The sequence below is a fragment of the Littorina saxatilis genome, linkage group LG10, assembly GCF_037325665.1.
Source record: "Littorina saxatilis isolate snail1 linkage group LG10, US_GU_Lsax_2.0, whole genome shotgun sequence".
Taxonomy (NCBI): domain Eukaryota; kingdom Metazoa; phylum Mollusca; class Gastropoda; order Littorinimorpha; family Littorinidae; genus Littorina; species Littorina saxatilis.
Window position 1 is genome coordinate 45,263,731 of NC_090254.1, and position 27,065 is coordinate 45,290,795.

General features: G+C 42.3%; 1 protein-coding gene across 1 annotated transcript in view; it reads left to right on the plus strand.

Annotated features, from left to right (window-relative positions):
- The first annotated feature begins 1,425 nt into the window (after positions 1 to 1,425).
- Positions 1,426 to 27,065, plus strand: part of LOC138979265 (leucine-rich repeat-containing protein 74A-like) — a 29,928-nt gene continuing 4,288 nt past the window's right edge. Inside the window, exons 1-6 of the mRNA XM_070352023.1 lie at positions 1,426 to 1,466; positions 4,814 to 4,968; positions 10,612 to 10,879; positions 11,800 to 11,987; positions 13,857 to 13,964; positions 14,567 to 14,660. Of these exons, the coding sequence (XP_070208124.1) occupies positions 4,912 to 4,968; positions 10,612 to 10,879; positions 11,800 to 11,987; positions 13,857 to 13,964; positions 14,567 to 14,660 (715 nt within the window). The 5' untranslated portion in view covers positions 1,426 to 1,466; positions 4,814 to 4,911. The remainder of the gene's footprint in view (positions 1,467 to 4,813; positions 4,969 to 10,611; positions 10,880 to 11,799; positions 11,988 to 13,856; positions 13,965 to 14,566; positions 14,661 to 27,065) is intronic.

Sequence of the window (27,065 nt, forward strand, 5' to 3'; positions counted from 1 at the left end):
GCAGGTTGACTGGTTGAGTGAATAGAAATCGATCAAACTTTCGCAAAAAAACTCCTCTTTTCTTTGAATAACTGAAGAAAGGAGGAATAAAGAGGTTACACACCTCGTCTCAGTGATTATAAAAAATAATGGTCTCAGTTCGCGGTCATGAAAAAGCTCGCTAAAGCTCGCATTTTTCATGATCCGCCAACTTCGACCATTATTTTTTATAATCACTGAGACTCGGCGTGTAACCTCTACTTATTCCCCCCTCTGCTTCTTTACCTCTGTAAACTTGTAGAGCTAGTTATTTTTCGATAATGACCCAGCAACCAAACAAATAACGAGCCAGCAACAGCCTGAATCCTCGATAGTGCAATGGGTTGAGAAGCTGTTCTGTTTTGGTACTACTTTTGCGACTGAAAAGTTCCGAACGCTCTATACGTACGAAATATACATCTCTGGAGCAAACAATACAAACATACCGCATTTAAATTAACAACTACAGGCCTGAACACATGAATCTCCATATAAAATCCATGAGTTAGGTTGTTTTCTGAATCTAGATCTGCCGTGCATACACGGTTCATCACAAGCAAATTCCCAAGGCAAGTAACTCATACTCTTGCCGACAAGAGTAGTTCCCCTTCTTTTAACGCAGTTTCTTCGACAACACTGACTGCAATCCGACGGTCAGTTTTCAACAATATTTCATTTTATAAACAGATCACACGCAACCAAATGCACACATCTCATCAATTTAAACAACATAAAGCGGTTTCATACACTATATTTTCCCCAGAAAACTGAACTTCATCGTTGGAACACGGGTGCAAAAGTTCGTCTGCTAGTCCCATTTGACGAAAGAACGATACTAAAACATAAACAGAACACACAATATCTGCCTTTACCGCCACAGCAGAATAACAGCATATCTGTGTACTTGATTTTAGTCTAAAACAGGGAAACTGACAAGAAGTGTTAACAGAATGGAATGATTTGCACGGAACTATACAACCGCGCATTAATCGATCGCCTGCGCAGGTTGACTGGTTGAGTGATTCGGATTCGATCAAACTTTCGCACAAAAACTCCTGTTTTCTTTGAATAACTGAAGAAAGGAGGAATAAAGAGGTTACACACCTCGTCTCAGTGATTATTAAAAATAATGGTCTCAGTTCGCGGTCATGAAAAAGCTCGCTGAAGCTCGCATTTTTCATGATCCGCTAACTTCGACCATTATTTTTAATAATCACTGAGACTCGGCATGTAACCTCTACTTATCGTGTCCTTTTGTTTGGCTAACGTAACTTTTTAAAGTTTTTATTTCTTTGTTTTATACCCTAGTCTTGGTCAAATTAAACAAACGTCACGAGAAGGTCTCGGTGACCGAGACTGAAAAAACACTGACAGAAAATGGAGTGACGTCTTTAATCAATGACGTACGTTTCGACGATTCTTACCTTCTCGGACAAGAATGTAGAGTGGTAAGTTTTTGAAGTACAGTTGTTTTGTTGTTTTGAGTCAACCTATCAGCATGATCATTGTCCGTACACACACACACACACACACACACACACATTCACTAACACACACACACACGCACACATTCACTAACACACAAACACGCACAAACACATTAAACGAATAAAGCACATGTAATGATGTATGTATGCTGCCAAGGTTTTAATTGTCAACATCTGCCACATTATTACCACTCTAACAAAGGAAGTAACTCCGCAAACGTAGATATCCATGAACCAATCTATCATGTTAATTCCCTTGTTTACACACTTCTGTCTGGGCGGGGACGTAGCTCAGTTGGTAGCGCGCTGGCTTTGTAGCCAGTTGGTCGCCATCAGCGTGGGTTCGATCCCCACGTTCGGCGAGAGATGTCTTTCTCGGAGTCAACTTTGTGGAGACTCTCTTCGGTGTCCGAACACCCCCGTGTGCACACATGCGCACGAAAAAGATCCCACGTTCACAGTGAAAGTCTCAGGGCTTGGAAAACACGAAGACACGTATGCATCATCTCTCGTCTCTGATTATCATGATCGTATTTCGATACTTTGACGAGACAAACCCAATGCTGGTGTGTCGAAGAAGACAGCCACAGCGGGCTTGTTCGAATCAAAGTATCACACCATATCTTCAGCGTATTACCAATACCTGTCCCAATATAGACCAGTTGGTCTAAGAGGACGTTAAACCCTAATAGTCAGTAACTTCTGTCTGACTCTGTCCCCTTCTTTCTCTCTTGGCTGTCAGTGTGTCTGTCTATTTCTCTCTCTCTCTCTCTCTCTCTCTCTCTCTCTCTCTCTCTCTCTCTCTCTCTCTCTCGCTCTCTCTCTCTCTCTAATAAAATTTTTAAAAAAAGTCCATGGATCCTGACAAGATTCCTCCTTACTTGGCCAGATTAGCTCTACCATATATTGTGGAGCCACTCACCTATGCGTATAATCTCTGCATAAAGCAAAATACTGTACCTAGTTTACTAAAGAGAGCAAAAGTAATTCCACTCCATAAAGGCGGAAATTTATCCGACCCAAATAATTTTAGACCCATTTCCTTATTACCCATTTTATCCAAACCATTGGAAAAACATATTCACAAACATTTGCTCGCGTACATAGAAAGCAGAAACCTTTTCCATCAATTTCAATCTGGTTTTCGAACAAATCACTCTTGTCGCAGCGCCCTAACCACGCTATGCGACACCTGGTTGTCTGCAACAAACCGATCTGAAATCAGTGGTGCTGTGTTTCTCGACTTTAAAAAAGCGTTTGATATTGTTGATCATTCAATTTTACTGAAGAAATTACAGTTGTATATCAGAAACATTTCAGTGTGTAACTTTTTTGCTTCCTATTTACAGGACAGATCTCAATATACTGCCCTAAACTGTAAAATATCTACTGAGGAGACTGTGAAATGCGGGGTGCCTCAAGGGTCAGTGCTTGGGCCGATCTTGTTCTGTCTGTATATCAATGATCTGCCACTGCACATTTCTGATAGTAATGTAAGAAGTGATTTCTTTGCTGACGATTCTTCTCTTCATTCAAGTGGAAAGTCTGTTACAGGAATAGAGTCCTCCCTTCAAACAGCTTTAAACGATGTAAATAACTGGTGTAGTGCTAATGCTATGCTTGTCCATCCAATAAAAACTAAAAGTATGGTAATTGCAACCAGACAAAAACATCAGATTTCTCCACTCAAACTAAATCTTACTATTGGTACGCAATCAATTGAACAAGTTCAACAGCATCGCGTTTTAGGGGTAATTCTTGATTGTGAATTCAAGTGGCAGGCACAAATACAGCATATTTGCAAGAAAGTAGCCAAGAACGTTTTCCTCCTATCCAAGTTAAAGCAATATACCGACAGAAGGACTCTGGAAATGTTCCACCATGCTCATGTAATGCCTCACATTAATTATGTTTCGACGCTCTGGGATGGCAGCAGTGATGTCCACTTGAACAAGTTAGACTCTCTCTATCGTCGCTCGGCCAAACTCATCGTAAAGGATAATGCCTCAACAGATATGAAATTAAAAATGCTTAACTTTCTTCCACTGGAAAAGCATCTCAAGTTAAACAAAGCCATTTTCATGCATAAATTGTATCACGGTAAAGTGCCGATTTACATTACATCATTATTTAATAAAGCTACCCACAGATATGGGTCGGTCAACTTGATCCCACCAATTCCACGAATTGACCTGTATAAGACCAGTCTTGCTTTTTCGGGTACTTTAGTTTGGAATTCACTTCCATCATCCTTTAAGCACCTAAAGTCATTAAAAAGTTTAAAAAAATGTGTTAAAAACCACTTAATGTCTGGGTAGTTTAACGCCTTTTGACTTACCAAACTTAGTATTACGTCAAAAATATGCTGTGCATTGTATGTTCTGAACATATTTTTGTTACACTATTACTACATGTTCGATTGCCACCAGCTTGTATTTATAATTACCTGCATAGTATGCATTTGATTTTATGAATAACCACATATGTATGCTCTTCATGCCTCATCTTTATCATCATCATCATCATTATCATCATCATTATCGTCATCATCGTCATCTTTATTATCACGTTTTCCGACCTCCTTTTGTTGGTTAACTTTTTAACTTTTTAATTTTTAATTTTTTCTAATTATATAATTGTGTGTTTATGCGTCCCAAGGATCCTTGTAAAATAAAGTTCAATTCAATTCAATTCAATTCTCTCGCTCTCGCTCTCTCGCTCTCTCTCTCTCTCTCATATACCGCATCCATTCACAAAAGAACACACGCACACACACACGCACGCACGCACGCACGCACGCACGCACACACACACAAACACACACAAACACACACACCAGGGCCGGACTAGGGGGGGGGGGGAGTTACAGGGGTTGCGCACCCCCCCCCCTGGCTTAAGGATGTACCTCCCAAACGCATTTTTTTTGTGGGGGAGGGAGGAGGGAGGAGGAGTTGCATCTGGATCATCATGAAATCCGAGGAGAAATCGCACCTCTCACCCCCTCCAAAAAAAATCTACCTTTTTCGTTCAAGGAGAGGCTTCGTTTCCCTCCAGAAACATCAAAAAACGTTCAGTCTCAAAGGGGCATCGCCCCCTTGCAACCCCCACCTAGGGGGCTTCGCCCCCTGGACCCCCACCAAGGGGCTTCGCCCCCTGGACCCCCATCTATAACCCCCCCACCCCCTCGTACTTACCTAGTCCGGCCCTGCACACACACACACACACACACACACACACACACACACACACACACACACACACACACACACACACACAAACTACATGTATACTCTGTTTTCTTCTAACAGGGAGTCCTTACTGAGTCAGCCTCGTAACCCACTCTTCAACAAGTTGGTATCCGTAGTTTTAGTGCATCTATAGTGTCTTCTCGTGTGACTAACTAACCATGACGACCCTGTATTCAGCCCCTATTGATGCCAACTTCAGGCTTATGCCGCGAAAGGTAATTTGACACAATTGTCGAACCCTCGTCCTGCGTCTTAATTATCAACCTGTATTATCGACAGTCCTAATGTTCTCAGTTGTTGTTGGTTTTTGTAAGAGGAGGAAGGTAGGAGGTGGGGGTTGGGGGTGGGGTGGGGGGGGGGGGAATATGTCGCTATAGTGAAAGTTCTCTGCTCTACTGATTTTGATGTTGGTTTAAACATGATTTTATGTATGTATATATAACATAGGTTGGCATATATATTATAATACAAAAGTTAAACTTGAGACCACACAACCAGCTATGCTAATATTAAGTGCGGTTATGCATTTAGATATATATACACAGAAAACGTCTTGTGCGTGTATTTGTATTGTCAAGGTCAAAATAATGCTCATACCCTTCAACAACAACAACAACAACAAATCAGATCAAACTAAATAATACAGCTAACAATGAAAAGCAATGTGGAGATGAAATTTGATTTTGAGCACAGGAAAAAGTTTATCCTTCTACGAGTAATGATATTGCTAACTATATACAAATGAATTTTTTAGCGTAAAAGGGAAGTTACTAGTAAGGCCTGAACACGCACATTGATATAAGGGAGAAAACTCTCTGGACTGGGATTCACCTTCTCAGTATTACCTCCCTGTCAGAAAGTACGAGAATACCAGAACAAAATTTGGGTCAGCAGGTCGCGACAGAATAAATATGATATTGAATAGAATAAATAAATAGATACATAAAATGAATAGATACATGAAAATAATGGAATAGATAATGAATAAAGAAAGAAAGAAAAAGAAAAGATAATTATCTATTATTTGCCGTTGGAATGCAAAGATAAATAGATGATGATGATGATGATGATGATCAAGGTGATGATGATATATGTAATACTTCTCTCTCTCTCTCTCTCTCTCTCTCTCTCTCTCTCTCTCTCTCTCTCTCTCTCTCTCTCTCTAACACACACACACACACACACACAAACATACACACACAAACACACACACACACACACACACACACACACACTCACAAGAACAATTCAAGATGAAGAGTGTAGTTACCGGTCCCGGGACTGATCCCACATTGCTTCGAGTCCAGTGGTCCACCTTCCCCTGATAGATTCGTTATCGAAGGTCATGGCCACTCAACAACAAAAACACACGATACACACACAGATAATTATGTTTTACACCACCGGAAAATACGGTGTATAGCTTTCACTCTGTCTGTCTGTCTCTCTGTCTGTTTGTTCTTTAAACCTTCTTCATCTCCGCGCGCCTACCTCTGTGTTGGTTATCTGAGCACATTTGTGACCCTCCACCACGAAATGAGTCGCATGTCACCTTTGCATGATTTTCATATTTTTACATTTTCCTAAAGAGTTTTTTTATGCTCTATCCAGTGGTGAAAACCGTTTTAAAAAAGAGCGAAAACTGTTTGAGTTATAAGCCTGGGACTAAGGTGACCCTCACACTGTTACCAGACACTCCCCGGACTTGTATTAAGCCTAGCGCAGAACCGCGCGAGGTGACATGTGACTCATTTTGTGGTGGAGGGTCACATTTTTCCATTATGACACTGTGTGAGTGCAGATTTTTTGTAAAGACTATTGAACCGCCACATTGTGGAGATTGGTTATAATGAAAAACTGTGTTTGTTTGTTTTTGGTGTTGTTGGTGTTGTTTGCTTGTTCGTCACAATTGGCGGTACATTTGTTTTGGTAACACATTTTGAAGAAAAAACAAACAAACAAACAAACAAACTTTGGCGCTGAGTTTACAATCAGCGGCACGAACAACACTTCCAGGTGTGGGCTACATGGTGTGTGAGACAGCCGTGAAAAGTGTGATAGATACATATGTCGATGTCTGGTGTATATGTGGATCATGCGTGTACTAATAACTATTAACCAACCTAAACTTTCAAACAAAAACTAATTTTAATTTTTAATTTTTTAATTTTTATTTCTCTTTTCCACAAATAGCATACTATTACAAAGGACAGAAAAGTGTGATTGTTCTTCTAATAATGTACATCAATATATATTTATTTTACTTGATTAGCAGGTTATGTTGAGCGTGTCTGTGGTTTGGAATGTATTTAGTGTCTCTGCTTATGTGTGTGGTGATTGCTGACTTCAAAAAGAAACATCAAGTTTGTGAATTCCATACCAGTAATACAGACAAGCATAAAAAGATGAACCATAGACTAAACAAAGTATGGCGAAAAGAAGTAACAAAAGCACCTGTGGATACATTTTACAGAAAAAGACAAACGACGAACAAATAACCACAAAAACAAAAACAAACAAGTCGCGTAAGGCGAAAATACAACATTTAGTCAAGTAGCTGTCGAACTCACAGAATGAAACTGAACGCAACGCAACGCAGCAAGACCGTGTACTCGTAGCATCGTCACTCCACCGCCCGTGGCAAAGGCAGTGCCAGTGAAATTGACAAGAAGAGCGGGGTATTCGTTGCGCTGAGAAGGATAGCACGCTTTTCTGTACCTCTCTTCGTTTTAACTTTCTGAGCGTGTTTTTAATCCAAACATATCATATCTATATGTTTTTGGAATCAGGAACCGACAAGGAATAAGATGAAAGTGTTTTTTAAATTGATTTCGAAAAAAAATAAGGATATTAATTTTTATATATTTAATTTTCAGAGCTTGTTGTTAATCCAAATATAACATATTTATATGTTTTTGGACTCAGCAAATGATGGAGAATAAGATGAACGTAAATTTAGATCGTTTTATAAAAAAAATATTCTTTTTACAATTTTCAGATTTTTAATGACCAAAGTCATAAACTAATTTTTAAGCCACCAGGCTGAAATGCAATACCGAAGTCCGGGCTTCGTCGAAGATTACTTGACCAAAATTTCAACCAATTTGGTTAAAAATTGAGGGCGTGACAGTGCCGCCTCAACTTTCACGAAAAGCCGGATATGACGTCATCAAAGACATTTATCAAAAAAATGAAAAAAACGTGTGAGGATACCATACCCAGAAACTCTCATGTCAAATTTCATAAAGATCGGTCCAGTAGTTTAGTCTGAACCTCTCTACACACACACACACACACACAGACACACACACATACACCATGACCCTCGTCTCGATTCCCCCCTCTACGTTAAAACATTTAGTCAAAACTTGACTAAATGTAAAAACAAGACAAAAAAAGAAAATAACAACAAACATTTCTCTTTGTCATCATTTTCACGAGTTTTCATTCGCAAACACCTAAGAAATAAATCTCATGTTCCCCATGCAATAAATCGAGGTGGTGAATGGGTTTGAGCTTTCAGGTGAAACGTGGATTGTCAAAGTAAAAGCCAATCAGGCTGATTGTTTGATGTGTGGAACCATCGCGGCTTTGGATTTGTGTTTCCGAGGACAACGATTGTAAGCATTCACTCTCAAAGACCCAATCAATGTTGATAATTACCGCGGCGACTCACGGTCAATTTGCAACTTATCTCTGTAATCGCAAAATCCACAAGAAAAAGTCATAAACACTTAAAAAGAAAAGAAATATGCTCAACACTTATTGAACTCACACGTATGATCGCAGCTATGTGCATTTTCAGACTGGAAGAAAAGCGTCAACAAGCTACGTTTGACGTCACATACAAGGTTGACGTGTTATCTCGAGCTACTGTGACGATGCTTTGTGGCCCGGAGTTGGATTCTAAAAATTCGTCTCCCTGTGGGTTATTGTGCATTTTGTTGCACAACCAAAATGATGACAAAAACGATGTTTGGTAGCTTGTTGTCAGACCAGCACTTTGTTGTTGGTCCTCGGGGAGCATATCGCCTTTTGTCTCATATTTATCAACCGCGGCCTTCGGCCTTGGTCGATAAAGATGAAACAAAAGACGATATGGTCCCCTTGGACCAACAAAAAAGCTGGTCTGTCAACAAGCCACCAAACATCTTATAATATCTCCCTGAAATATTACTTGAGTTGCAGTGTGCTTTTACCTTGAACCAAAAAATGATAAAAAATAAATAAAACCACCAAAGAAAAAAGACATCAGGCGAAAAGAAAACCGTCTAACTTGGATAATAACAATTACAAAAATGTCCTCAGTGAAAAAAGTGGCTATATTGCTTCCACTCTGACACGAACTGTATATAACGTCCATCTATTTTGCGTTGATATTTTTCTGCCTCAAACCAATTTTTCACGTAATTTACAAAGGCTGGGACAGTAGGTGCTCTCCCGTGTAATTTTGCCCAAAAAACTGTGTATTTAGCCATCAAAATCATTGAATCCAAAATTCTGTCTGAATACCAATTAATCTTTACACCACATATAATTAGCTCTAACGAGAACTGCACTCCATGACAGTGGGCAAAATTTGTAGTTAACCATGTAAGTACATCAGACCAATAATCTTGAATCTTTTCACACTGCCATAACATGTGAGATATTGTTTCTTCTGCTTGATTACATAGCGGACATAATGGCGTATCAACTCATTTCCGCAAAAACAGGAAACGTCCTGTTGGTAAAATTCTGTACAACAATTTGTATTGGAACCAGCGGAGCTTCTGGTCAGTTGTAATATTTTAATTTTTTCGAAAAAACCTTGGCCTTATCCATATTAATTTGTAACTCGCGTCCCCACTTCTCCAGAGTTGTTACTGGTGATAGGTCTTTAATAATAAAAGAATAAATCTGATTTACACTGCTATTACTAACAAAAAACCAAACACAAGCCTCCCTTACATCATATTTTTCATCTAATGTCAATTTCAATTTCCTCTGATATGCTTTTACTGAGGCAAGTAAGCCTTCATATAACACAAAATCAACATAAACGTTTGGATATAGTTGCTTCAAATCATCATAACTTAAATATCCATTGTCACTTAACAAGTGACCCACAGAAACAATTCCATTTTCTATCCAATCTAACATACAAATACATTTACCAGCTCTACATATACTTCTGTTATAATGTAATGGTTCTGAGACAAACTGTTTTTATGTAAGGGGCACACTTTTGTCATACAACATCTTATAATGTCTAAACCCCCCGCGGGTTAGGGGGAAGAATTTACCCGATGCTCCCCAGCATGTCGTAAGAGGCGACTAACGGATTCTGTTTCTCCTTTTATCCTTGTATAGAATATAGTCAATTTTTGTAAAGATTTTAGTCAAGCAGTATGTAAGAAATGTTAAGTCCTTTGTACTGGAAACTTGCATTCTCCCAGTAAGGTCATATATTGTACTACGTTGCAAGCCCCTGGAGCAAATTTTTGATTAGTGCTTTTGTGAACAAGAAACAATTGACAAGTGGCTCTATCCCATCTCCCCCCTTTCCCCGTCGCGATATAACCTTCGTGGTTGAAAACGACGTTAAACACCAAACAAAGAAAATAATGTCTAAAGACGTCAGCCCAATAGGGATTTTTCACCCTCAACATCAAAGCATTTGCATACTCTCCACCATACTGCTTAACTTTTCTTACCAAATGACATATTGCATACAAAATCTGTGTTACATTTTCATCATTACACAATATGCGCTTTAGCCAACTAATTTTCAAACTTGCGAGGAAAGACTTCACATCAACCAAAACTAATTTAGGACAAGTCATAAACAAATCTAAAAAAATCTTCCTATCTCACAGGTGTTCAAAGAACATGCCGCTCCATTGAAAAACTTCCTCGACAGGGATTGTGGGAACACCAAGGACGTCTTCATCGAGGACGGCAAAAGGAGGGTCCCGAGAGGCAGAGGGCAGCCGAGCACCAGCCGGAACACTTTATTTGAGAAGCTAGCCGCTGACGCCGCGGCCAAGGCCCTGCGCAAAGCCGAGGAGGAGGCCCAGAAATCAGGCGTGTTTGTGGTCGACATAGAGGATAGTTCTCTGTTTGAGGAGGACTTGGACTGGAAGGGTAGGTTGTGTGTATGTGTGTGTGTGTGTGTGTGGGGGGGGGGGGGTGGGGGTGTGTGTGTGAGTGTGTGTATTCCATACCAGTAATACAGACAAGCGTAAAATGATGAACCATAGACTAAACAAAGTATGACGAAAAGAAGTAACAAAAGCACCTGTGGATACATTTTACAGAAAAAGACAAACTACGAACAAATAACCACAAAAACAAAAACAAAAACAAGACCAAAAAAGAAAATAACAAACATTTCTCTATATCTCCGTAAAATATTATGGTGGTGTGTGTGCGTGTGTGTGTGTGAATGTGTAAGTGTGTGCGTGTGTGGGGTGTGGGTGTGTGTGGGGGGAGGGTGGGGTGTGTATGAGTGTGTGTGTGTGTGTGTGTTCGTGTGTGTGTGTGTGTGTGTGTGTTTGTATGTATGTGTGTGTGTGTGTGTGTGTGTGTGTGTGTGTGTGTGTGTGATGATGTCTTGAAAAAGTATAGCTCTCAGTTTTGTTAGGTTGGAGCAGAATTCTAGTTGACTTGTGAGCACATTTTATTTATTGTTAGCAAAATAACAGACCCATGTAAGAGTCATTGCTGTCTGTGTTACAACGAGCAACAGATAAGTCAGTGAACATCTTGACATTTCTGATTTTGAAACTTTTAATCCCTTTTTTTCGTAATTATAAATCTGGTTTTTCCTTTCTTGATCTTTGTGTATTCTCATCTCTGGAAACTATATTGACCGATTATATCCGCATCAACTGTTGTGTTATAAAGCTACAAGGCTGTTTCTAATTGAGCCAGAAGACGATTTTGTGAATCCTTTTACCGAAAATGAAGTGCCAAAACTTCGTGCAGCCAGTGTCCGGAATTAGACTTTGCAAAGTGGACTTCGCCCAGGTAATAATTGCTTCGTCAACACTGTCGTCTTTCAGAGCCAAGAGAAGAGTACCCAGGACTGCGTGACCCGGAACGAGTCCGCAAGATGTACATAGCCGCCTGCGACATGCTTGGTATCGTTGCCAGCAATCGTTTCCTTCGTAGCGTGCAATCCGGCCGCGTTGTGGCCGGTTATCAGGGCTTTGGGCCTCTCGGGGCAAAAGCTGTGGCCATCTCCCTCGTGGTGAGTAACAAGTGGCTCTGGCCAGTTCTCTCGTTGTGAGTAACGAGTGGTTGTGGCCATCTCTCCGTTGTGAGTAACGAGTGGTTGTGGCCATCTCTCCGTTGTGAGTAACCAGTTCATGTGGCTTTCTCCCTCGTTGTGAGTAACAAGTGGTTGTGGCTCTCTTCCTCGTGAGCAATGATTGCTGTGGTCATCCCCCTTTTTGTGAGTAATCAGAAAGGTGGTCATCCCTCTCGTTGTGAGTAATTAGAAATCTGTGTCGTGGCCGGTCATGAGAGCTTTGGGCCCGTCTGGGGATAGGGCCGTAGCCATTTCACTCTTTGTGAATAATGATTGTGTCGTCGACCCCCCCCCCCCCCACCTCTTTTGACACAACTGTGAATGAATGTAAATGAGCTAGTATGCTGTCATACAGGAATCAAACACAACGCCAAAGGTACGTTCCCTCCACTGTATTATACGGCTATGACATCATACACACAAATACACACAATCATGAACATAAATGTTAGGTACTCAAAAATCCAGTACTCGCAGTTTTGGAAGGCAAAAAACACTCGAGATGACAATCTCATACACAATTGCAATGACAAAATTCTCTACCCTTCACTGAGGTATAAAACTACAAAAACAGTCCGTGAACTCACAGGCACACGATATCTAGTTTACAGGTATCTACTCACGGCTCGTGTGTAGTCAACAAAAACCAATTATAGTTCCTACTACGGCAGACTTAAAACACCGTCTGCTCTGTCTACTAAATATTCCTTATCTCTTAAGTAATTAAGATAGTGTAGACATATTTTAATTCTGGTCATACGCAGAATTACACAGCTTCTATTGCTGTTCACTAGGAAATGTATTTTAACTACTACTTCCTTCTACTGGTGACCTCGGTCTACTCAGTTTCTACCGCCCTGTGACCACTATGGTCCAACTCTACGGACAAAAATAACCGTGCACTAGCTTCTAGAATTCCCGTCGAATCTCAGCTATGCGAGTCTATAGGCGTGATATTCCGGCGCCTTCTCAGATCCTTCATTCTGTCATCTGCCCACTATCTTCCTTTACGACCGGTTACACGACGCACTGCACAACATAAATAGCGGACATCTTGTCATAGATATTATATCTGCTATGTTTAAAGTTACAGTGTTAGTCGATTCAACTTATGCGATAAACATTAACGATATTCAAATGCTTATTCTATTTACCTGTTAAGTGCTCTACTCGGGCTTCCTTTCTCCCGGTCGATTCCTGTGACAACCCCTCCTTGTCGCTGGACAGTGGTTAAGTGTAACGATATCTTCGTTGCGATTCACAACATCAACTCTCTCGGTCAGTGAGCTGAATTTACAATACGTGCACCACACTTCACTACGTCACTCTATTATCTCTGGTTAACGCTCTCAAAGCGTGGAGGATATCACTATCAAACTTTGCCTGTTAGTGTTATTCGTGATTTCCTTCACAACAACCAGATGTATGAAAACCCTTCCTTTCCTGACCAGCCCCCTGCATCTGATGTTGATCACGACGTTACAGACAACACCGACATAGTTATGGTTAAATAATTAAAAACAACATTGTGATAATATTGATGGGTTTGGTTCTGGTTCTGCTGCTGCCGCTTCTGCTGCTGCTGCTGCTGCTGCTTCGCATGCCGATTCTGCTGTAGCTGCTGCTGCTGACGACGACGACGGTGACGATGGTGATGGTGATGATGGTGATGATGATGATGATGATGATGATGATGATGATGATGATGATGATGATGATGATAATGACGACGACGACGACGATCGAGATCATACGCATATTTTACTCATTTAACTGACATCGTGATGGCCGTGATGGGTGTGTTGACAGACAGGCTTGACAGTGACGGAGCTACAAATACCCGGCAACATGCTGGGTGCACAGGGCATGTACTTCATGGCAAAACTCATCCAGGGAAATTATGTCATCAAAGTGTTGGTAAGGCCCGGGGCTCACCTATGTAACTTCAGCAAGACAGACGACGCACTGCAGCTTATCCCAGCCCGCTACACGTTGCGTGAAAGAAAAACGGGCCAAGTACTCGTCATAATCCCTATCGCAGCATCAATAATATGCAGTGCGTCGTCTGTGCCGCTGACTCTGCGCAGGTATAACTTGGCCCTAAGCAATGTGCGGTCATCAAGAGGTCATGTGCAGGCCGCTAGAGGGCATGTGCAGGCCGCTAGAGGTCATGTGCAGGCCGCTAGAGGGCATGTGCAGGCCGCTAGAGGGCATGTGCAGGCCGCTAGAGGGCATGTGCAGGCCGCTAGAGGTCATGTGCAGGCCGCTAGAGGGCATGTAATGCCTGTCAAAACTCATCCAAGGAGAAGAAGTTATGAAAGTGTCGATGATGATGATTATAAGTCTGGCCCGGCATCCACGGCAATCACGGCCTGTCACGTTTGCCCATCCCCCCCTCCCCCCTTTGTACAATTGTGGTCTTTTACATTAAGATAGGATATCTTTAGGAGCATTTTTGACATCACATTGTCTTTTTTTAATTTTAAACAAGGAGCACATGTTTAATTTACTCCCGGCAGGACATTTGTGACAACAATCTGGGCAGAGAGGGAGCCAAGGTGCTTGCAAACGCAATCAAAGAGAACCACTCTCTCCAAGAAATCAGAGCTGCGGGTAAGTCAAAGACTCACCAGTTGAAGATATCTTCGGGAGGTATTGTTCAACACCTCGCATTATTGGTCAAAGACTCACCAGTTGAAGATGTCTTCGGGAGGTATTGTTCAACACCTCGCATATATATTAGTCAAAGACTCACCAGTTGAAGATATCTTCGGGAGGTATTGTTCAACACCTCGCATTATTAGTCAAAGACTCACCAGTTGAAGATGTCTTCGGGAGGTATTGTTCAACACCTCGCATTATTAGTCAAAGACTCACCAGTTGAAGATGTCTTTGGGAGGTATTGTTCAACACCTCGCATTATTAGTCAAAGACTCACCAGTTGAAGATACATCTTCATATGATAACGAGCGTTAACTGGACAGCCATTTTGTTTCTCGTGCAAAACGCCGAATATCGACATTCCATTACAGGGCCCAGTGACCTCGATCGCCCCCCCACGTGTCAGCCGATGTAGTTTACACATTTTTATATTTAGTCAAGTTTTGACTAAATATTTTAACATCGAGGGGGAATCGAAACGAGGGTCGTGGTGTATGTGCGTGTGTGTGTGTGTCTGTCTATCTGTGTGTGTGTGTGTGTAGAGCGATTCAGACTAAACTACTGGACCGATCTTTATGAAATTTGACATGTGAGTTTCTGGGTATGAAATCCCCGAACGTTATTTTCATTTTTTTGATAAATGTCTTTGATGACGTCATATCCGGCTTTTCGTGAAAGTTGAGGCGGCACTGTCACGCCCTCATTTTTCAACCAAATTGGTTGAAATTTTGGTCAAGTAATCTTCGACAAAGCCCGGACTTCGGTATTGCATTTCAGCTTGGTGGCTTAAAAATTAATTAATGACTTTGGTCATTAAAAATCTGAAAATTGTAAAAAAAAATAAAAATGTATAAAACGATCCAAATTTACGTTTATCTTATTCTCCATCATTTGCTGATTCCAAAAACATATAAATATCATATATTCGGATTAAAAACAAGGTCTGAAAATTAAATATATAAAAATTATTATCAAAATTAAATTGTCGAAATCAATTTAAAAACACTTTCATCTTATTCCTTGTCGGTTCCTGATTCCAAAAACATATAGATATGATATGTTTGGATTAAAAACACGCTCAGAAAGTTAAAACAAAGAGAGGTACAGAAAAGCGTGCTATCCTTCTTAGCGCAACTACTACCCCGCTCTTCTTGTCAATTTCACTGCCTTTGCCATGAGCGGTGGACTGACGATGCTACGAGTATACGGTCTTGCTGAAAAATGGCATTGCGTTCAGTTTCATTCTGTGAGTTCGACAGCTACTTGACTAAATATTGTATTTTCGCCTTACGCGACTTGTTTATATTTAGTCAAGTTTTGACTAAATATTTTAACGTAGAGGGGGGAATCGAGACGAGGGTCGTGGTGTATGTGTGTGTGTCTGTCTGTCTGTCTGTGTGTGTGTGTGTAGAGCGATTCAGACCAAACTACTGGACCGATCTTTATGAAATTTTACATGAGAGTTCCTGGGATTGATATCCCCGAACGTTTTTTTCTTTTTTTTGATAAATGTCTTTGATGACGTCATATCCGGCTTTTCGTGAAAGTTGAGGCGGCACTGTCACGCCCTCATTTTTCAACCAAATTGGTTGAAATTTTGGTCAAGTAATCTTCGACGAAGCCCGGACTTCGGTATTGCATTTCAGCTTGGTGGCTTAAAAATTAATTAATGACTTTGGTCATTAAAAATCGGAAAATTGTAGAAAAAAATAAAATTTATAAAACGATCCAAATTTACGTTCATCTTATTCTCCATCATTTTCTGATTCCAAAAACATATAAATATGCTGTATTTGGATTAAAAACAAGCTCTGAAAATTAAATATATAAAAATTATTATCAAAATTAAATTGTCGAAATCAATTTAAAAACACTTTCATCTTATTCCTTGTCGGTTCCTGATTCCAAAAACATATAGATATGATATGTTTGGATTAAAAACACGCTCAGAAAGTTGAAACAAAGAGAGGTACAGAAAAGCGTGCTATCCTTCTTAGCGCAACTACTACCCCGCTCTTCTTGTCAATTTCACTGCCTTTGCCATGAGCGGTCGACTGACGATGCTACGAGTATACGGTCTTGCTGAAAAATGGCATTGCGTTCAGTTTCATTCTGTGAGTTCGACAGCTACTTGACTAAATATTGTATTTTCGCCTTACGCGACTTGTCTTTCTTTTTACATTTAGTCAAGTTTTGACTAAATGTTTTATTAGTAGAGGGGGGAATCGAGACGAGGGTGTGGTGTATGTGTGTGTGTGTGTGTCTGTCTGTCTGTCTGTGCGTGTGTGTGTGTAGAGCGATTCAGACTAAACTACAGGACCGATCTTTATGAAATTTGACATGAGAGTTCCTGGGTATGATATCCCCTGACATTTTTTAATTTTTTCGATAAATGTCTTTGATGACGTCATATCCGGCTTTTTGTAAAAGTTGAGGCGGCACTGTCACACCCTCATTTTTCAATCAAATTGATTGAAATTTTGGCCAAGCAATCTTCGACAAAGGCCGGACTTTGGTATTGCATTTCAGCTTGGTGGCTTACAAATTAATTAATGACTTTGGTCATTAAAAATCTGAAAATTGTAAAAAAAATACTTTGTTTTATATCCAAATTTACGTTCATCTTATTCTTCACTATTTTCTGATTCCAAAAACATATAAATATGTTACCTTTGGATTAAAAACAAGCTCTGAAAATTAAAAGAAAATTAAATTATGATCAAAATTAAATTTTCGAAATCAATTTAAAAACACGTTCATCTTATTTCTTGTCGGTTCCTGATTCCAAAAACATATAGATATGATATGTTTGGATTAAAAACACGCTCAGAAAGTTAAAACGAAGAGAGGTACAGTAAAGCGTGCTATGAAGCACAGCGCAACGGCCAACCGCTACCGCGCCAAACAGGCTCGTCACTTTCACTGCCTTTTGCACTAGCGGCGGACTACACCCAATTTCATTCTGTGATTTCGACAGCTTGACTAAATGTTGTAATTTCGCCTTTCGCGACTTGTTTTAATCTCAGCCAGTGTCCAAACTGGGTCAAAGCTTTCGCTGTCTTAGTCACCAGCCCGCGACTGGTTGTGGTTAGCCGTGTTCTCTCAAGACTGAAAAACACTTGTGTGCTCTGGCTTGTTGTTGTTGTTGTTGTTGTTGTTGTTGTTGTTGTTGTTGTTGTTGTTGTTGTTGTTGTTGTTAAAAGTAATATTGCCTCAAAGATTAGCAGATACCTTGTGAAAAATTAATAGCACTTACTGTGAATGAATGCATATGCGCTAGTACACTGTCATACAGGAATCAAACACAACTCCAAATGTAAGTTCCCTCCACTGTATTAATCAGTTATGACAACATACACACAAATACACACAATCATGAACATAAAGGTTAGATACTAAAAAAATCCGGTACTCACAGTTTTGTAGCAAAAACAACTAGAGATGACAATCTCGTACAATTGCGCTATGCATACCAGCGCTCATTGGTCTAAAACATATGTAACAAGAAATTCCTCCGAGGTAGGAAAAACACCCCCGTCCTTACCATTCTCACTGCCACCAACTGAGAAGGCACTGCTAACAAGTGTGGTTAAAATAAGTTGATTGAGTGGACAAAGAGACAGGCGGAGAAAAAGACAAATCAATATAACTCTTTCTGTAACACCTACTGACCGCATACAGAAAACAAAAGATCCGGAAAAAAAAACCAAAATCGGTTTGCGCTGCGCGCTGAGAGCAGGTATTGAAATATCTCATCGACCAGATTTTGTCCGGGGTGTATCTGCCGTTTCGCCGGGTAGCAAGTAGAGCCGAATACCCGGCTTGAGTGGCGCACTGTACGCCGGCTTCGAACCATGGACCCGTCAAGCTTAGGTCCCTTCCAGACTCGTGGAATGGGAACAGCACGAACATGATTCAGGGGCCATAATGCCATTCCTGATCATATCATGTCGAGTCCCATACTTTTCGTTAAAATTAATATTAAAAGTCCTACGGTTTTGAGCCATTAAGGACTTGAGTGTTTGTCCGCTTTCAAAAAGAGGAAAGAAAGAAACAAAAAATAAGGAGAGGAGGGCAGGGGGTGGGGTTGAGTTGATAATGCTCTGTGGAATTTGTTAAAATGAAAAGTAGTTAAGATGTTTCTTGGTAAGAATTATAAGTCTGTATTCTATATCTTGAATAACGGGCTTGTAATATTATTTTTTTATTATTTCAAATCGAGTTAAAAAGTGGAACCTTTCAGGATCACCAATAAAACCAAATAGATGAGCAAGTAAGAGGAACACGAACAATAAATCTCAAAACTTTTTACAAATAAAAGGATTAAGATGTAAGCCACGAAGGCCGTGGTAATAAAAACAATATGTACAGTTTGGCGACTAGTGGGCCTTGGGTGAGGATATGTTGTCTAGAAGGTAGTCGCTGGAATCAGGAGGGATGGCGGGAGCCACTCGACCTCAAACTGAAACACGCTGATGTGATAATCTGGGCTTAGTTATACCCACAGCCCCATGTCCGAGTCCCTGACCAGTCGGCACAGCAGCAAGCTGTGTGACCAGCCTAGAGAACTGCTACTGCGCAGATAATCCTGGGGACTCAGACCATGGAGCTGCATATGGTCATATAAGGTTTTAAAGGTAATTCTATTTGTAGCGCATGGAGCGAAAATGTGTTGAAATGAATAGGGTTCTCCACAATGGCAGGACTTGTTAAAGATATGGAAGCGGCAGCCGCCGGCACGGAGGCGTCTGAAGATAGTAAGGAGGTTTGTTGGGAGATCGGGGTGTAGATCGTTCATATCAATGGGTTGATAGGACAGAGATGTTACGTACTGACTTCGAATGAGTTTACGGATTTTACTGTAGAACTCGGTTACTGAGTAGCCGATGTTAGTGTTAGCTGGGCTAGATTCTGCCGCTTCTTTGGCAGCGACATCCGCCAGTTCATTTCCCCGGACCCCTACGTGAGAGGGGACCCAGAGAAATGATACGGATGTGCCGGATGAGATTAACTGGTGACATATAAAGAGGATTTCTCTTTGTAGCTCTGCCCGATTTGATGTGTTTCGATGCAGAGCTTGTAATGAAGAGCGCGAGTCAGAGCAGAAAACTACCGCACGCGGTGTGACTGGGAGGTCATTTATAAAAGTGCATGCCATGAGCAAGGCAAATAGCTCGGCTGAGAATATGGAGATGTCTTTATTAAGAGTATATTTCCTTGAGATTTTGAGATCTGGGATCACAAAGGCGCAGCCAACGCTGCCGTCTGCAAATTTGGATCCGTCAGTAAAGACTTTTAAATGCTCCGAGAATTTGTAGTTTAGGGTTTCTTTTGTAACAGTAGCTAGGTAGACGGGGTTATCTTTTTTGGTAGTATTATCTTCACTGTCGTATATGATAGTAGGGGTTTCCTCAAGCCAAGGCGGGTAGGAGGGCGGGGGGACCCTGGCCAGCTCACTGACCTTCACCCCGCTATCGGCTAGAATGCGGTTTACTGTGTCGGATAAGGGTAGCGTTTTGGCCAAGAGTTGAGTGCTATGTTTGGTGTTGGCCTCATAATTTTGGTGCTGAGGAAAAAAGTCAGTCAGGACCTCGCAGGCAGAGTTCTCTACCGCGTGGGCTCTGACAGCATACTGAGCTGAACGGAGTTTTATCTCATCCACAAGGGGCAGCCACCCACACTCGCTGTAGACTCGACTCTTACTCGCTTGTTGGGAGAGTCCCAGAGCTATTTTGAGCGCCCTGCACTCTATAATAGCCAGTTTTTTCATGAGCGCCGGGCGCGTCGCGAAATAAGCTTCGCACCCGTAAAGGAGGCGGGAGCGAATTAATGCCCGCACTACCTCTGTGACACACGTCCTCTGGCCCAGGATTGGGACGCCAGGTAGCGTATGATATAAAGATCCTTGTTGGCCTTATTGATCAGATGTTCGATATGACTGGTCCAGTTAAGTCGGGTATCGATGATAACGCCGAGGAACTTAACTTCTGAGCTCGGTTTGATAATATCACAACCTATCTTTATACTGCAGTTCCTGTACAGTTGTCTACGGGAGACAACAAGAAAGACTGTTTTATTTGAGGCTAGTTGGAAGCCGTTGGTGTACATATATTGACAGAGGTTGTCGATTTTAGTTTGGTAAGAAGATAAGTCAACAGTGTTGGTAACTCTGTTATGGCGTGGTCTATTAGTGTCTATTAAGGCGAGGTCGTCCGCATACAGAAGTACACTGGCACCGTCAACCTTAACAGAAGTAATGTCATAGAGCATGATGCTGAATAAGTTTGGCGCGATGATACTGCCCTGGGGAACCCCCATGTCCAGCGCATGGGTTTCGGACACCGAAGAGCCCACTCGGACAGACATCTTGCGATTGCTGATGAAGTTTTTGATGAATTGGTACATGTGGCCAGAGACACCGATTCTGCCGAGTTTTAGGAGTAGACGAGCATGCCAGACGCTGTCGTACGCAGATTTAATATCAAAGAAGGTTCCAAGAAGAGAATTATTACTATGTGCCAAGGTCTTTTTGATTTTTTCAGTGACGTGCACAATGTGGTCCGCACACGAACGACCTTGCCTAAAACCTGCCTGGCATGTAGGAATGATATTGTGTTTATTGAGGTGGAACTCCAGCCTCTGGTTCACCACACGCTCAAAGATCTTGCTGAGGTGGGGGGTTAGTGATATGGGGCGGTAACTGCCAGGTAGATTGCCCGGTTTTCCGCTCTTCAATACTGCTACTACTTGTGAGTCTGACCACGCTGCGGGGATAGTATCCTTTAACCAGCATAGGTTGAACAAGTCGCGTAAGGCGAAAATACAATATTTAGTCAAGTAGCTGTCGAACTCACAGAATGAAACTGAACGCAGCAAGACCGTATACTCGTAGCATCGTCACTCCACCGCCCGTGGCAAAGGCAGTGCCCGTGGAATTGACAAGAAGAGCGGGGTATTCGTTGCGCTAAGAAGGATAGCACGCTTTTCTGTACCTCTCTTCGTTTTAACTTTCTGAGCGTGTTTTTAATCCAAACATATCATATCTATATATTTTTGGAATCAGGAACCGACAAGGAATACGATGAAAGTGTTTTTAAATTGATTTCGAAAAAAAAAATTTGATAATAATTTTTATATATTTAATTTTCAGAGCTTGTTTTTAATCCAAATATAACATATTGATATGTTTTTGGAATCAGCAAATGATGGAGAATAAGATAAACGTAAATTTGGATCGTTTTATAAATTTTTAATTTTTTTTACAATTTTCAGATTTTTAATGACCAAAGTCATTAATTAATTTTTAAGCCACCAAGCTGAAATGCAATACCGAACCCCGGGCTTCGTCGAAGAGTACTTGACCAAAATTTCAACCAATTTGGTTGAAAAATGAGGGCGTGACAGTGCCGCCTCAACTTTCACGAAAAGCCGGATATGACGTCATCAAAGACATTTATCAAAAAAATGAAAAAAACGTTCGGGGATTTCATACCCAGGAACTCTCATGTCAAATTTCATAAAGATCGGTCCAGTAGTTTAGTCTGAATCGCTCTACACACACACACACACACACAGACACACACACAGACACACACACGCACACACGCACATACACCACGACCCTCGTTTCGATTCCCCCTCGATGTTAAAATATTTAGTCAAAACTTGACTAAATATAAAAACTGAGTTAGCAACTTAACAAAGTTAGGTGGTAAATGTTTTATCATGTGATATGATATTGGGTCTGAACCTGTGGATTTGTTTGGGTCTTTCACAGAAGAGATGGCGTTTTGGACTTTTTTTGCTTTACACACACAGTTTATAGGCAACTGGTTGTCATCTGGGGGGTATGTGAAACTCTTCTCTTGATCTAACCTATAATTGAGTCGTTCAGTATCTAGGGATTTTGATTGACTATTTTTGGCAAAGGTATCTGCTAATAGGTTTGCCTTTTCAGAGTCAGTTGTGGTCATTTTATCACCCGATAGTAGTGGCTTTTCTTTAGTTCTGTATCTACATTTAAATCTGCGGATTTTCTTCCAGATTTTGCCACAGTCTTTGTAATCTTTAGTTTCTTTGTGGACAAAGTTTTCCCAGTTTTGAAGTTTAGCCTCAGCGGTGATCTGGTTAAATTGTATTTCAGCTGACTTCATATTCGTGAAGTTAGCGTCTGAGCAGTGCCTGAGATATGTCCTAATGTGATATCGCTTGTTTGCCAAGGCTTCATCACAGTCTGCATTCCACCACTCATTCCTTTTGGCCTTACAGTTAGGATTTACTGATTTAAGCGGAATGTGATTATTGGCAGCAGTGAGTATACATTGACGTATGTTATTGTAAGAGGCTTCGATGTCATCCGTAAGGAGAGTTTCCTCCCTGACACCCTCGAGCTCCGCACGGAAGCTGTCCCAATTTGCCTGTTTGTAATTGTACTTTTTTCTGACCTCCGAGTTATTGCGATTAGGGGCGAAGTGGCGGAAGGTAAGAACAATGGGTAAGTGATCGGAGCCGAGGGCGTCCGGGAAAACGTTCCAGTCGATGTCAGTGACTATGGCATTTGAGCAAAGGGAGAGATCGATTGCTGACGGGGAATGGTCAGCTCTGTCTGGAAGTCTGGTTGCCGAGCCATCGTTTAGTATACAAAAGTCAGTTTCCAAAATGACGTCAGCAAGGTTGCTATTGGCATGTTTGTATCTAGGGTTAGCAGAGTCCCACAGAGGGTGGTGATTATTAAAATCACCCATCACGCACCAGTGTGCCCTGCCATGATCCAGGGATTTTAGCCAGTCGGTAGTTCCTTTTTTATTACACCCGTGGGGGTAATATATGTTAACTATGTTGAGGTTTTTGGATCCTTTTATTTCGATTTCAACAGCACATGTACTGAGATTTTCTGAACTAGGGATGAGAGGTGCAAAGGGTTTGTAATTTAAGGAAGACTTTAGATAAATAGCTGTTTGAATGAGTTGCCCTGAGCCCTTTTGCTCTACTATGGGAGGGAAGTCAAAACCATCTATAGAAGGCAGTAGGGAGCGTTTTCTCTTGACTGACTGGATAACTAAGATGTCAGCAGAGTGATTTGATATATAATTATATAGCTGAGAGAAGTTAGAGTTGATAGAGCGACAGTTCCACTGTAATATGATAAATCCGTGACCGCTTTCACTTTGTTCAGCCATTTTAACACGCACAAAGAAGGTAAGTTAAAGGGCAGATTTAAAATAGGTTAAAAAGTGGTTTTGACAGCTTTCATATCCGTCACGGACAACTGCTTGGCACCAGCAAGGGCGCCCAGCGCCAGAGTGGCGCCGCCCGGAATGAAGCGTTCAACCTTGGTGTTGGAGAGTTGTGTGTATGTAGCTGAGAGGGAGTCGATCAGGTCGAGAGGACTCTGCATCTGTCTGGCCTTAACCATGAAGCCGAGGCACTGCTCGATGAAACCTTGAAGGCCTCTTTGTTGTTCATTTAAATTTGCATATTGCTCTCCTGTTTTTAGCTTATCTAGTGCAGCGTCGGCTAGCTCAAGCTCTGCCTTCTCCTGCTCCTCCCTCATCTGCTGCTTTATTTCCTGTTCAGTTTTAAGTTTGTATTCTCTGAATCTCTGGGCCAATCCCTCCTCCATTCTCCCCATCAACCTCTCGAAGAGCTGCTCTTCTTTCGAGTCCTCCTTCCTGTTCTGGGCTTTGCGTAGGAGGGAGGCCTTTAACCCGGGGGTCCCATGAAGCGGCGCCTCTGCCCGAGCCGTCTGAGACTTACAGGGCGCCTGGGGGCCAGGATTTGGATTTTGCGAAGTTGTTTGGTGCTTCGCGGTTGCAGCAGAACTGTCCGCATGAACTGGAAGGAGTGTATTGTCATGTTCGGTCATTTTGTTTTTGATTTCTTGTATTTTATTTACTTGCCCACCCAGGGGGGGTCTCTGGACAGCCAAAGAGTACCCGGACCGGGGGGTTGAGGTCCGCCGGATCGGTTGCGGAGGGGGACGCCAGAAGGAGTCCCTCATTTCCGCTGGGGCAGTCGCTGTTTTATTTTGTTGTTTGGCGAGCTCTCGCCGCGCCCGATCCAGGGCCTCAGAATATGGTATGTATGCTGCCGACCTGATCTTATTGGCCTGCAACCTCAGTCTCATTTCCGGGCATCCAAGATAAGCGGCGGAATGCTCGCCCTTGCAGTTTACGCAATGTTTGGCCTTGGTGCACGTCGCTCCGTCGTGGCCCTTGGAGCCACATCGGGGGCAGATCTGCACTTTTGATTTGCATTGTTGTTTTAGGTGCGATAGTCTCTGGCACTTCGTACAGCGCCGCACTGGAGGAGTGTAGGGTTCGACGCCGTACACCTCACTCTCCAGAACGACGCTGTCTGGAAGAATTGCCGTTGTAAACGTGACACGGACCGCCTGAGACGGTTTCCCATCCCTAAGGAGAAGACGGCGAAAAGATCGAACCGAGGAGGGGCCCTTTTCTACAAGACTCCCATCCTCCATCCGGACGCGCACGCCCACTGCCATCTCAGACAGGTCTGTTCCTGAATGTATTGTGGGTATGCGTTTAATGACACCTTCGGTTGTTACCTCCGGACGGTGGCATTTCACTTTGATGCCGCCGATCGAGTCCAGCCTCAATAGCTTATTTTGTTGTGATGCTGAGGAGCACCCTACCAGGACGCTCCCAGCTGCCAGCATGCGTATTTCTTTGACCTCGCCGATGGCAAGGTCAAAAGTTTTTTTCCTCCTGAGGCCGAGTCCCTGCAATGTTGCAGGGCCCTCCTTCAGGTCCTGCACCACCACGGGGAACTCTAAGAAGGAGGGAGGAGGTTGCTTGGGTTGGTAAAGAAGTTTTCTTCGGGGTCTTTGTTTTGTGTGTGTGTGTGTATTGGCAGGTGGTAGTGGCTGTTGAGTTGTCTGGTTTTCTTGTGATTCAGTTAGGGGTTGGGAGGTGTCGACCCCCCGGGCAGATGTTGCATGGGAAATACCTGTGTTTCCCTGAAGAGGGGGACCCTCGCAGAGGACCTTTTGCTTCTTTTTCTTTTTGGGCTTCTTACGATTGACTTCGGTGAAGTCTTCCTCAAAATGATCAGTAATCTGAGAGCGTGGGGGGCTATCCCGGAAGAGAAGAGATTCCGGAGAGCTCTGCCCCCCCTCAGGGTCGTCCTCCCGCGATCTCTTTCTCTTGAAAGGAGAAGATATGCTGGTTTTCTCATTGGTGATTGCTTTATTAAGCTGTTTGGATTTTGGGGACTGACCAGTCCGGCTGGCCCGGTCAGTCTCATTCAGTGATTCCATGGGAATATCTGGGGCGCGGTCAGAACCGCTTGCTGTTTGGTCCATATTAAGGGACCAATCTTGCTCCCTCAGAGCAGTGGTGTCCGTTGGAAGGTAGTTATCTACCCAGATGAACGTTTCCCGCCTATCAGCAAAGGTGGTGTTTGGCAGTTTGTGTTTAGCAACTTGGCTCATCACTTACAAGGTACGGTACGGTCACCAAGAAAAAACAAGCCAAACAGCTCAGGGTTAAAAAGGCAGGATAAAAGCAGGGTAACAAAAGCGTCCCTAGACAAAGAGTGAGCTGAAGCTCACCCCTCTAGCGACTTTCACTTCTCTCCCGAGAAACACGAGGACTCCTGCAGGGCGAGTGGGAACGCCACCAAGGGCAGCTAGCCCCCTTTCTGGACCCACGCCAAGAGCAGAGGGAGCTGTGTCGTGTGTTTAAGACACAACGAAAATGTGATTGTCCCCCTTTACCCTCAGGAATTCGGGAGAAAATCGCTATTTGAGCACTGACTTGGCTATGTAAGCTCGAGGTGCGTTAAAGCAGTCGCTATGTAATCAGCATGTTTGCTTGTGAAAGAACGCACTCTACGGGCCAGCAACTGCAGTGAATTACTCGTGCTGAGTGTGACATGACATGCACGTGACAGAACACGACATGAACATGATACTTGTCGACGACGCCCTAGGTACCACATCACAAACAGAACTGTGCAATACACAGGTGTTTTCTACAGACACACTCAAACACACACACACACACACAGAAGCCGTATATATATATCTATATCTATTGTATAAATATATAGAGATAGATGAGAGTGTATTTTTCGCGTGGCTATAAATTGATTCGACCTTTGCACTTTTACAGTGAGGATAATTTACGGGTCCAATTTACGTTCTGGACACTGCGGTGACCTTCTAAAAATAGTAACAGAACGCCGGGAATATCCGAAGATGCCCCCCTCATACTATAGTGCACCATACGAAGGAAGGGAGGTAAACGCTGAAAACATGGAGAAGATAAGGAAGAGTTATGCCGTAGTTGATCCTCCCAAAAAACCAAAATCCACCAATAACTCCCTAACCGTGTG